General features: G+C 33.0%; 2 protein-coding genes across 2 annotated transcripts; both read right to left on the bottom strand.

Annotated features, from left to right (window-relative positions):
- Positions 1-583: 583 nt before the first annotated feature.
- LOC110737012 (60S ribosomal protein L36-2-like) lies at positions 584-2447 on the bottom strand. The gene is made up of 4 exons (XM_021917358.1): positions 2303-2447; positions 1211-1315; positions 899-1098; positions 584-782 (listed from the first exon to the last, which is right to left on the bottom strand). The coding sequence occupies exons 2-4, from the start codon at positions 1310-1312 to the stop codon at positions 752-754; spliced, it is 333 nt and encodes a 110-aa protein (XP_021773050.1). The 5' UTR covers positions 1313-1315; positions 2303-2447; the 3' UTR covers positions 584-751.
- Positions 2448-8589: 6142 nt separating this feature from the next.
- On the bottom strand, positions 8590-9756 carry LOC110737011 (F-box protein GID2-like). The gene has a single exon (XM_021917357.1). It carries the CDS (start codon positions 9369-9371, stop codon positions 8820-8822), a length of 552 nt encoding a protein of 183 aa, XP_021773049.1. The 5' UTR covers positions 9372-9756; the 3' UTR covers positions 8590-8819.
- Positions 9757-13429: the final 3673 nt, after the last annotated feature.

Raw genomic sequence — 13429 nt, 5'->3', positions numbered from 1 at the left:
CATGGATTTTTTTTTTAAAAAAAAAAAAAAAAGGAAAAAGGTATGGGAAAACTATATACGAAGTTCACTTGTTATATTTGATGTTTACCACATTTTATTAACGTGTATACACTATCTTATTAGCCATCTCCCCTTTCTTTGATAGGGCATACTCCGTAGTAAATTAGTTACATGCAATAATTTGAAATTAACGCAATGAATACAAGTTGCTTAACATTGTTATTGAGAATTTCCTCACAAGGGAAAATGAAAGGTAAGATCTTTTCCTTTTCCTTCGAAAATGTAAAAACCTTCACCCACAGGGAAACTACTTTCAAGGTAATATGAAGTTATTAACCCTAAGCAACATTTTCAAGAGGACAAAGATTAGAGCAGCTGAGTAAGGGTTAATTGTAATCTCCCTCTAGGCCTCTATTCTGTCTTCAAAACAATCACTTGGCATTGAAAATCAAATAACAAAAACTTTTGGATCGCCAGCAGAGAGGTGCAGAGCAAACCACACAATATAGCAGAATGTGTAATGTTGAAGAAGTGAAAGCTAGTTAAGTTCATAATGCACGCTTCATATGCTAAGGAATAAGAATTTCATACTCAGCAGACATTTAACGACTCCTCACTCATTAATGGTAAATTGGCAATCGTTCAAAAACCAACACAGTAAAAATTTTAATTCAATTCCCATGTTTTTTAGAGCTAAATGAGCACACTACTACAACTAAAATTTTAGAATAAAAATTGAACTCCTCGTAGATCACTTCTTCTTCTCGGTACCACCAGCAGACCTGCCAAAACATCAAATTAAATATGGTTAATCAAAAGGCAGTGATAATATGATACTCTCCTAGTCAATGGTAAGCTATCAACTAAATGAGAATATTGATTAAACAGTGTAAAATACCTCATCTTCCTGAGAACATTTGACATCTCCTCTCTCTTCCTCTTTGCCCTCTTGTGAGTTCCGAGCTTTCTCTTGGCCAACTTCAGTGCCCGCTTGTCCTTACCAACCTTCAACAGCTCAGTGATTCTCTTCTCATATGGAGCGAATCCAGCAACCTCTCGGATGATACTCCTTACAAAGAGTACCCTCTTGCTAGTTTTCTGCAAAGCAAAAACATGACACTTATATGAGTCACAGACATGATAAACATAACAAAGGTATAGAACATTGAAACATTTTATTCATAATGGAATATTAAGGTGAATAGCATACCCCTGTTCTGTCTGATGGCCTTGGAGCCAATTCCTTCTTGGTGACGATGTGACCCTTGTTAAGGCCAACAATAAGACCGGTGTTTGGTGGTTTCGGAGCCATTACCTGAAAAGAAACCGCGCAAAACATACAATCAGAACATAAGCGAAACTTGACAAGAATCAAGACTACCAAATCAACAGTTGAATTAAGAAGCATACAAATTCTGCTGGATCAAAAAAAAAAAAAACAATTCATCAAGCTAAAACCATACAAAATTGTAGAGCAATGAGTGCTAGTCCTCCAGCCAACCCTTAACCATCACACATCATATGATACTTAAGAACACAGGCAAAAAACATGCTCAATGGATCAATGTATCAGTCGGGAATGCCAAATACGATATTAGAGAGATCAGTTTAATAATTTTAAAACAACAGCAGCAGCAACAACGACTTAGTCCCAAAATGATTTGGGGTCTGCATAAATCGATTGAATAGAGCATAGCAAGATAATCGATTGAATAGAAGCGGGAAACAAGTATTTATGTAGATCAATCCCTCCACCCGAAACATCACCCTAATGACATAGAAGCACAATTATCGACCTATTAAAAGTTCTCCACATTCATCACTCCAACAATATGCCATTGAAAATTTCCACATTCATAATAAAACATTCAGATTTTCCACATTCCCTTCTCCTCCACAGCTAAACAAGCACACTTTTTCACTTCTACGATTTTACCAATAAACCCCCTATCATATCAATTATTAAAATCACCCAATAAAGCACTAATTACATAGTTGCATCGTTAGTTCTACCGCTAATTAATTAAGCTAAAATAATACAGCATCAAAGTTATGAACGGTTCGAAATTAAACAACGAAACAATTTACAAAAAAAAAAAAAAAAACAAGCAAAATATTAAGATGTGATGTAATATTAAACTAGTACAACCAAATAATAATTCATAAAAATGTAGTGCATTCATACAATTAATCAATTTTAAACAAACATCAAATAGAATTTGAAATAAACAAGATGATTTACGAGTGATATTAAAATAAAATGGAAAAGAATAATTTAATTTTTAAAACAAAATAGGATTACCTGGAGAACGAAGGGTTTCGGGATGAAGTGAGGAATGGAAATGAGGAAGAAGAAGAAAGAGAGTAGAGGCAACTGCGAGTGGTTTTGATATTGTTAGGGTTTTTCTCTCAACCGTTGGATTGGTTTCTTTATCCAACGGTTATGATGGCTTTATTATATGGTGGTGTAGGGTTGTTTTATTGACTTTTGAATATTTGGGCTTTTGGGTTAATTGATTAATCGTAGATGGGTAGGGTCTAGTAAGCTAAAAAGCCCTTGGGCTATGAGTCTTACTACTTTTCATACTAATATAATATCTCCGCTTCATATTATTTGCAATAATTAGACACTTATCACTTACACTTTGTGTTTAATCGTTGTAAATAATATAAAATAGAGGTGGTAACTTGAATGTTTGATCAATTCATAATCGATAAAAGAAAATTTAAATTTAAAGTGGCAAATTTATAATTTTATCGCATAATGTAGCACTATGCTTATGTTAAACCATTTATACTAGTAGCGATCTAAGAACCATTATTGGTGCTAATGATGTAAGTAATTGTATCCAAAATTTTACAAACTTGCCCTTTGATTTGCATATTTCATTTATCAAATTCTCATCATTTTACTAAAGGGTTACGATTAACAAATGAAAATAAAAATTACTCACTCCTTTTTTGTTTAAGTGCTCCAAGTTTAACTTTAAAACTATTCACACGAATCACTTTAACTAGTATTTGTGCTTTATACATAAGATTAATCATATGTGAAAACTTGTTCGAATTGTCTCAATATAAAGTTTTCAAATGCTATCTTTTAAAAATTTATATCTACTGCGTATTAAGAATTAAAGATATTATTAGTCAAAATTTTACACTAATAAATATATCAGTCAAAGTGAGACACTTAAGCAAAATATAAGGAGTATGAAGTATTCAATTAATTTGACGCGGAGAAGATATTAGGCCCAGGTGAAAGGAGAGCTTTTATCAACCTACATTGGTTGGGCCATGTTTTTGGATGTGAAGTGGCTTAGATACACCTTTTCTCTATCCATACATTGCCCTGCATTTTCTGCTATTTCAATTTCGGTAATTTTTTTTTTTTGGCCCAAAGTATGAAATGGACTGATTTATGGTCACCTCTATGGCTCAATTAAAAATTCAAAATGTTAAATTACTCAAAGTTTTGTGAATTTGATTGATACAAAAATAATTATATAGCTAATTGGCTACTAAGTGGAGACACCTGGTTGTGTCTCCCTAAAAACCAAGCCCAGTGATGATTATCTTTCATATCTTTGATTATCGAGTTAGGTAAAGAGTTGAAGAGTCTCGTGAATTTTCCTTAAGCCTTGACCTCACCCCTAACCTTTCCTTAAATGTTTTAGACCAAAATTATTTATTTCGTGCCCTTAAACCCAAAATCATTCATTTCGTGTCCTCTTTATAAAACGTCCAAACCAATTTATTTTGGCCCATAGTCTGGGTCCAATAATTGTGTAGTTGGATGGGGTTTGAAAAGAGCTTTCCAACGATATATTATAAGCCAAATCCGAGTTATAACGAAGTATTAATGATCAAAATACTAAACTGGGCCTAAACCGAGCCTTACTTACGACCCAATGACCATGTGAAGGGTCCATTAACCTTAACATCATTCCTAAACCACTTAGGATTTATTATGAGTTTCTAGAATCCTCTAGAAGGTTGTTTTCATTCCTAAATCCCTTAGGATTAATTATTAGCTTCTAGAATCTTCTAGAAGATTCTAGTTTATCTTGTTTTTGAAAAAGATAAAGATTTAACAATTTTACATTGGATAAAACACTTGTTTTTCAATGATTTTAATTCAGATACATTAGAATACGTACGAATATTCGATTAACCCAATTTGATTGGAAGTCTAAATCCGTACGGATTCTATCTTCTAAAAATATCGCTGAGCAATAGAAATATCACGTCACGATAAGCCTATTGCGTTGCGATAGAAATATCGCGTCGCGATAGCGCCTTTTGACTCCGAGTCAAATTTTGACTCTTTTCTGATCCTTCGACCCCTCGTTTTCCCCTATAAATAGAGGTCGTTTTCCTCCGTTTTCAATCATCAACAAGCTTGGTCACCAACAATCATCTTCTAATCCTCTCTCTAAGCTATAAGCTTATTTTCTCTCTCTCTCTCTCTCTCTCTCTCTCTCTCTCTCTCTCTCTTTCTTTCTTAACCTAGCCTAAACACATCCCAACACCTTCTTGATATCATACACCATACTTTCTTCGCGAGCCTTGAATATTTCAAGCTAATCTCGAAGTTGCCTTCGACCTCGACGTGAAAGGTTGGTAGTTCTGAGAGTTTGGTCCCAAATCTATATTTCAATTCTTATTTGATTTAATCTTTCTTGAAGTTTACTAACGTGTGTATTGTTTTGATAGAAAGAAATATAAGGCATCAAAGTAAGTAATTCGATTACTTATTTATTCCTTTGATATAGAAATCATATTTAGAATATTATTTTAATTTTCTAGTATCATGTTAGGATGCTTTTGCGATTTCTAGTATCATGTTAGGATGCTTTTGTGATTTTTTAGTATCATGTTTAGGCTTACGCTTTGATCTTTATTGTTAGTGACATGCTAGGGTTTGTTATTAATCTGTTTAGTATCATGCCTAGGATCTTGCTAATAATTATGTTTTGATGATTATTGTTATGATGATGATGGTTGTGTCAATTAATCGTATTTTGCTTGATGGTTTATTGTTGTTGCTTGATTACGCCCTTTCTTGCAGGTTTAAAGGGAATTTGTACTTGAAATCACGCCTAATAAGATAATTAATAATTTGTTCTAGGCCTAATATGATTTTAGTTCAAGTGATCACCAATAATAAGATTTTATTGTGCTTTAATAATCAACCAACATAGATTTAACAGGTTTAGAGCTAATTTGATGTATGTATGTTGATCGGAAAGCGCACATGAATATCATAAGAATTAAGTAGAGGCCGATTTAGGGCGGGTTCAATCTCTTTTAGGTTGGATTCGTACCATCATCCCCGAATATCCAATCATGGTTCCGGACCATTATGAAGTTAGCAATCTCTGTGATCGTGAATGGGGTGTAACCTTCGCACCCGTGAACGGTTTACAAATTCCTAAAACTTGTTGTCGACTCTTTTATCTCTAGCTTCCTTCCCTTTGGACGCCACTATGCTTAAAGGCATGATCACAGTGGGGCTCAAAGTTGATGTTTGAAATATTCCCTACACCAAGCAATATCTATTTCGAGATTAAACAATTTGATAGGTTTATGACATATTTTTACTTATAGCCTTATAGGCAGTATATGTAAGGTCATATTGAACTTGTCCCCACCACATACGAGTAATATTGAATTATATATGAAGGATCAAGATCAAAATTAAGAGATTAATCCATCACCACATACGAGTAGTTGTAATTTGGCAAATTCACTCTTTTCGTTTTCTCTTTCTAGCTTTTGCTCTGTTCTCTCTCCTCAATTCTAAAACACCACCTTCTCCTAAAAACCCTAAGAACTCGCTGGAGTTCCGGCGCCGCATCCATACTCCGGCAAGTCTCTTCCTCTTCTTTCTTATTCTTCTCTTTTCTTTTGCTTGTCTTCTCCTTTCTTTTTAATTTCCCCTTCCTGTTTTGGGCGTCTTCCTCACACTCTAAAAGTCGACGACGCCATCACCTTCTTTCTTCAGGATCTTTTAATCCTAAATTGAGGTGATTGTGTGAGCCTATCCTAGTTCACGAACGTTTCGAGGGGAGTTTTCAGATCGTCAAACTCAGACGCCTTTTCCCACCTTAGCGTGGAAGGTTATTGTTCGTTCAAAGGGTTTCACCGCCGGTGAAACAAGGCCTTGAAACAAGGCCTAAGGACTAGGCCTAACGCCGCCGTCAAAGGTCATCGGTAATTTTGACCGTGACGGAAACAGTAAAGTTAGGGTTAGGGTTTCGTGGGTCCTTGCGCTGGAGGGCTAGGCCTAACGCCGCCGTCAAGAGAAGTTCGTGACAGAAACGGTGAAGTTAGGGCTAGGGTTTTGAGGTTCTTTGTGTTTGTGGTTTCGGGTTTCTCAGTTTGGACGGTGCTCTTCTCTGGTTTGTTCTCTTTCCTAAGTATGTTTTTTCTTGGTAATTATCAAAGTTTACTTGTCTTAGTTTGTTTTATGGTGTATTTTAGCCTCCTTTGGTTATTTTCCAAGCTTTTGAGTTGTTTTGGCTATAGTCTTTTGGATGGTTGTGTGCAGAGGGAGATAGGATCCTTTGTTAAGGATTTTGGTGTTGTTATAATGTTAAGAGAGTTTACAGGTGTGGTTGTTGGGGGGTTGAACAAGAAGTTGGCCTTGGCTAAGGTGAAGTGTGTATTTTGTTGGAATGGTATTGGTTTGCTTTCTTTTCCCTTGCTTGTAATGATTCTTGTGATCATTACTCTTGAAATTTGCTATCCGAAGCAGGCGCCCAAACTTTGTTTTAGGGTTTCTCGAGCCTCGACGTTGTCAAAGCTTTCTTGCCAACAAGGAAAGCTACTGATCGAAAGGTCACTAGTTCAAGTGACCTGTTTGAAGACCTTACTTGGTGATGAGTTGATCCCGCCAGGTGAGGAAAAGCTAGCCATGGTCAAACAGTTTTGATTCTCTCCGTTGCTCTATTTATAGTGTGTAGTATGTTTTTGCTCCTTGTATTGTAAGGAGGCCCTAATCTGCAACTTGTCTGGCGAACTCAAGTTTAATAATGTTGTTTTTAATGTCAAAAGTTGTAAAGATTTAAGTGTTAAAAGCCATGTTTAAAGTCTTAGTTCTTGTTTTGTATTTTGTAAACTCTGATTTCATAAATATATTATGTTGGTGTCAAAAAAAAAAAAAAAAAAAAAATCCTACAAGTAGTTTTGGATTACATATGAAGGATCAAGATCAAAATTAAGAGATTAATCCATCATCACATACGAGTAGTTTCAGATTATATATGAAGGATCAAGATCAAAACAGTGGATTATAACTACAAGATTCAATTCTGTAGCACATGTTTGATTAAGTATTATACACCCGAAAATACCATATGTTTAAGATTTTAAATTTTTAGTTTTCACTTTGAAATTTCAAGACCATTAAGAGCATAGACATTAAATATGTTTTCTACGCAATAAAACAAATATGTAAGAAAATTGTACAATTTTGAGGACTCGATTGAGACACATGGTAGAAGCATCATCGTATAATTACCCAGAAAATCTAGTATCAACATCATTAGTACCAAAGATATTTCAGGTCAATGTGCTCCAACTCCAACCTACCAAGCGTTCATCTGTATGCTAATCTCTCACAACTTTAAATTAGTGAAGACTAGCTGCTCTTTAGTCATGATCAGATAAGCTGTTAACATGTGAATTTCACAGATCAAATTATGACATAATCTTTGCTTTTGTTGCCAGATATTCCACCCTCTTGATCTCCATGTGGCATGGCTATAGTATCCTACTTCCCACCTTTCTCGACAGTCTCAGTTCTACAAGATGTCTATTATACAACCGAATACACATGTATATCGAGACACCATACTTGATATTCCTTTAAAGTACGTCTTTTGTCCATCTGGGTGTGTATATATATATCGAGAGCATTATATAATTGTACTCCTTCCGTGTTTTAATACGTGTTACAGTTTAACCAAACACGCATTTCGAGACACGACTTTGACCCTTAATTTATCTAATTATATGTTAGTAAAATCATAGGAAATTTTATAATATGAAAGTATACATTACAACGATTCCAACAATGTATTATACAATAACATTTGTTTTTTATATATTAGTAAATTAATCAAGTCAAAACCATTATGTGAATAGTGAAAAAAGTCAAATTGTAACACTTATTAAAACATGGAGGAAGTATTTGATATTCATTTAAACATAAATACGCCTTTGAAATCATAACCTTCAACCTTCGTCTACGAGTATTCGAATCATGGAATGTATGCAGGAAAACTGTAATGATTCTGGCATAGTCAACTAAATTCTCCATGTCTCAAAAAATGGATTTAATGTTGGTTCATTTTAGAGTAGATGTTTTCTTTGGTACTGGTTGACTATTAAACTCCCAACCAAAATGTAATTAAGTTGACAGGTTTTTGAAATAGAATACTTTGCCAGTTGCCACAACCTGTCATCTGCTCAGCATAGTATTCAATTAGTTATTCTCCCTTTATTGGGAATTAATTTTCACGTTGATAGTGTAATTTGAATTAACAATCCGACAACCAAATCCGGACGATTGTTGCATACTCCATATCAAACTAAACATAATCAGGAGTATTGGAGATTACCTCTAAAAAGATAGTCCAATCAACAAATACATTAAATCAACACTCAAATTACAATGGAAATTCATTACATTCAATATTTATTCCTCGTAGTAGAATCTAAACAGTAAAAACCACAACAATTTGGCAAAAAAAAACCCAAATCATGAAGAAAAAAAAACCTAAAAATAGAAAGACAAATTACAAATAAAAATAAAATTATGGTCTTTTATTAGAAGAATTCATCTTCTCATAAAATCTAATAGAAAGAAGAGATAAAGACAAATGAACTTCATCCTTCCCCAACCTATTATTCCCACTTTTGACAGCACGCGCCGGAATCGCAGACGACGGAGGCAGAATCGGCTGAGCAGAGCTCGAAGAAGCCGGGGCGGTCTTTGCGTGATTAAGCGCGTGAAGGCGACGAAACCCACCAAGAGCAAGAACAACAGATCTAAGTTGACGAGTACTATAATTAATACTATTACTCCATTGACGAGTACAGATCAACTCCCATAATCGTTCATCTTGAGCAGTCCGATTCCATTGTTTGCTTACGCATGAGGCTGTGGCTAGGGTTTTACCATCTGCGTGTTTGAATACTTCGTAGAGGAGGTTTTCGTCGAGTTTTGCGAATTGAGAATTAGAATCGGAATCTGAATCGGAATTATTGGTTTGTTGATTTTGAGGTTGATTTAATGGGATGAATTTGGGTTTTTTGGAGGTTGTGGTGAGATTGGGATTGGAATCGGAGTTCATAGCTCGTTTCATGGTGGGTTTGGTTGAGTTGGGTGGGAGGAGAGTAAAAGGTGAGGAGATAGGGAGGAGAGAGAAAATGAAGGAGAGAGAGTGAAAGGGGTGTGGGTTGTGTGGAAAAGAGGGGGCATAGGCGAGAGGGAAACCCACCTCACGGATTTCCGGTCATGTAACTTTCTAACAACAAGACAACCCAATTCGATCCTCGCAACAATAATTGGGAGAGAAATGTAATCTAATCATTCAAAATTGATCTTAAATTCGAATAAAGCCTAAAGGGTGAATCGGGTGGAATACTAAAATAAAAAAATAAAAAAAAATCACCTTTTATTTCTAAATTTGTTTGATTAATTGCGATACCCCATAGAATACTACTCGTACGAGATATTCCCCGCGTTTTCAAATGTTCTTTCTACACAATACTATATGAAATTTAGATATTATATATTCATGAAATGAAATGAGGCCATCTTCTAAATTAATTTAAATTTACTACGAGTGTAAAACATAACAGTAGCTAAGGTACAATCATTTGTAAAATTTGTTCATTTGGCTTAAATAAGCAAAATTTATAATGATTAGAAACATAAAAAAAATATAATTGTGCTCATTTCTAATTAAGTATAAAAATAATGTTTGTGAAAACTTTATTTTGGTTGAATTTTTGGAATTATAATTATTGTTGAGTGGTATAATGTAAACAAGGTGAAGAGTTTAATTAGATAAATTTGCTCATTTTTAAATGTGCTCAACTTCAATAAATTAGCAAAAAATAATGGTTCATTTTAAAAATTAAACATAATTATCAATGACAAGGGAAAAATAAATCAGAAATTTTTACCTCAAATTGTTCATTTAGCTATTGAAGATTATTAACAATGAATTGAAAAAGAAGAAAAACTTAAAAGAGAAGGATTTCCATAAAAATAAATCAAACTTCAAACCTAATATGGAATATTCTCATCATGCAACAAATGGTGAATTAATTTTGAAAGATCATGCAACACATGGTGAATGAAATTTAATTTGAAAGTAAAAAAGAAAAGAGAAAACTAGTCTTATGTGTTTAGATAGTAAAATAGGAGAGAGTGAGGGATAACTCAAGTGGTTATAGCTTCCCTCCTGGTCTCAAGAGATCGAAGGATCGATTCTCATCACCTGCCTTTGTGGCTCTCTAAACACCAAAAAAAAATAATAATAATAATAATACTCCCTCCGTCCCTTATCTACATACCTGTAAATCATTTCGGGGAAACCAAAATACATGTCTATTTCTATTAAAAAAATTTACTTTTTGACAATATTATCTCTTTTTGATGAGTTGTTATCATTTTATTTACTTATTTTTACTTTTAACATCATTTTCCAACACTTTCTCTCTCCATCTCTTCAATAATTACCAACTACCTTTTATTTGTCTCTATTTCTCTTTACCCCACATGCATATTTGTACTTCCCAATCATGGCTTTTGTAACACCCCCAAATCTCCCTCTATGGAAATCTCAGTATAATACGAATAATTATACCGTAGAGATAGACTTAGGCGTGTTACCGCCGCGTGATTACGCAAGGCTACTCAAAATACTTAACTCAATAACAAAACTTGTAGCGGAAAACTCAATTTTCTTTTATTAATGCTTATAAAAATAGTAACATTGTTATGAGTACTCAAAATAAAGATAAAACCAACATTCCTAAACTAGGTGAAGCAAATCCTGGGGCTCCCATATGCTCATTCATGACTCTACCTGAAAATAGTCAACACTGCTTACAAATAAGGTAAACAGGGCGAACCAAAGCAAATAGGAAATATGGATTGACAAAATATGCTAAGTTAAATAAGTGCAAGATAAGTAAACTCAATTTATTAGCAAACATGCTTTTAAAACCAGTTCCAATGATTCCAAAACTCGTGATTCAAAACCAATTCCAATAATTCAATAAAACGATTTATAAAACCAATTCCTCTTTTTAAAACAAATTCCTCACCCAAGTGTGCACACCCCCAAGTTAGTGTCTTTATATTGAAAAGCTATCCTTGAGGAAAGACTCGATCATACAAAGTTCAAAATCTTATCAACCAAATCCGCATAGTGGGATTACTATCATGCTTGTAAATCTTAAATAATAATAATTCAACAAAACCTCTTTAATTCAATAATTTCAATCTTTATAATAACCAACTCAAAACTCCTTTTTATTTAATTCAACATGCTTTCAAAATCAAACCTTTTTAAAAACTCTTTAAATCAATCCAACATGCTTATAAAAACCAAAATCCATTAAACATAATAAATAATTTCAAACCATTTAAAACAAGATAGAAATCCATTCTCAAACATATTTATTAAAACATGAATTCTCAAGGTTAATTTATAAACCATAATTCAAAACGATTTAATTAAAATCACACAAACATGCTTATTCATTCAACAATTTCGAAGGTATCTAGCCACCTAAATGTACATTGATTCTGAACCTCAATCAACACTTTGCACTTTCAAAGTTCAATCACGAATATACCTTGCAATTAACATAACCATAAGGTTATCACAATATCTTTAGACATAAACCCAAATCTAATGTGCATGGATTATATAACTCTTTTAAAAATAATACTTTTATATAAAATTATAGCTTTGAAATAAGTATTTATATTTTAGAAAACTAACCATGAAGAAAATAAATGAATAGGATTAAAGAGAATTGAATTTGCGTTGAAAAGAATAGGTAGAACTTGCAGAGGCTATATAAATTTGAATTGGGTGATTCTTGAGCCTAACCTCAAGGATTTTTCGAGAGAAACAATTTTTCATGAAATAGAAAAACCCCAAAACTGACCAGAAGTGCCCGAAAATTAGCTCCAAAGATATACGGGCTGATTTTCTTTTATAAAAGAGAAGAAGAAAAGTAGGAAAAAGTTGAGTCAAAAGAAGAGTAAGGGAGAAGAAGAGATTTGAGTTTTTGGTGTGCAGAATATGAGAGGTATTGGGGGTATTTATAGGCTCATGAATGAAAGAATTAAGGTAAGATTTTGTACGAAGAATTATGGTAAATTTAGTTTAAGGAATTACTTGAAAAAGAAAGTTAAAGAATTTAGGAAAGTCTAGTTTATAGTGATTAAGAAATGAAGAAATAAAGTAAGTATGTAGTCATGAAATATTAAATGGTAAATGACTTTGCTTGGGGAATAATCAAGAATGATTTAAGGCAAATAAATTGTATGATCAAATCTTTGTGAGATGGAGAATAGGAATTAAGGAAATAAGGAATTTAAGGAAGATAATTAAAATACAAAACTAACAACATAATTAACCCAAAATTAACATAGGGTGGCCAAAAATTTTGAGCATATCCATGCTCATATTTTCGGACCTCCACTACTAGTTTTAGGAAAATATTTGCTAGATTTTAAGGATTAAAATTGATTGTGTAAATAATATATTTTGTAGAAAATAATTAATTAGAAAATATTAACTTAAAACCAACTTAATTAACTAATAAAATTTAGATTTTCTACACTTAGAAAATCCAAAAATCTCATTAATTAATTTAGGAATTTCGGCCCTTTAATTTATAAATAAGAAATATATTTTTTGTTAATTAAAATATCCGAAAAATATATATATAATTCGGTTTTTATTAAAATAAATGGATAATAAATATTATCAAAAATCCAAAATAATCATTGAGTATTGAAAATGTTGTTGGCGCCAAAATTCAAATAGTATAATAAATTCCTAAAATACCCTTTTTAGAAAATACTAATATTGAAAAATATGTCTAAAAAATACGGGTATTACAGGTTTTAAGGAATCTTTAAGTTACTTAATTCCCAGGGAAAATGCAAAATAGGCTCGTAGATAAGGGATGATGGAGGGAATAGTAAAATAGGAGAGTCTTATGAATTAGAGAGGGTACATGAATCTTATGATGAATTTATTAGGCCCCGCACTTTTTACCTTTAAAAAATAATTTCAGTTCAATAAAAATCAAAAACTTTAAAGAACATATATAATAGAGATCAATCAGTAAAAATGAGTTTTAATCAGTAAAATTAATTTTAGTTGAG

This window comes from Chenopodium quinoa, unplaced genomic scaffold (genome assembly GCF_001683475.1).
Source record: "Chenopodium quinoa cultivar QQ74 unplaced genomic scaffold, ASM168347v1, whole genome shotgun sequence".
NCBI lineage: Eukaryota > Viridiplantae > Streptophyta > Magnoliopsida > Caryophyllales > Amaranthaceae > Chenopodium > Chenopodium quinoa.
The sequence above is the reverse complement of the archived record's forward strand: the minus strand, read 5'-3'. Positions and strand labels throughout refer to the sequence as shown.

Excerpts from the sequence above, each read along its gene's own strand:
- LOC110737012 (XM_021917358.1), bottom strand. The coding sequence starts at position 1,312 with ATGGCTCCGAAACCACCAAACACCGGTCTTATTGTTGGCCTTAACAAG. Across the intron at positions 1,099-1,210 it reads GGCCATCAGACAGAACAGGG|AAAACTAGCAAGAGGGTACT; the intron begins GTATGCTATTCA and ends TTTGCTTTGCAG. Across the intron at positions 783-898 it reads AATGTTCTCAGGAAGATGAG|GTCTGCTGGTGGTACCGAGA; the intron begins GTATTTTACACT and ends ATGTTTTGGCAG.
- LOC110737011 (XM_021917357.1), bottom strand. The coding sequence starts at position 9,371 with ATGAAACGAGCTATGAACTCCGATTCCAATCCCAATCTCACCACAACC.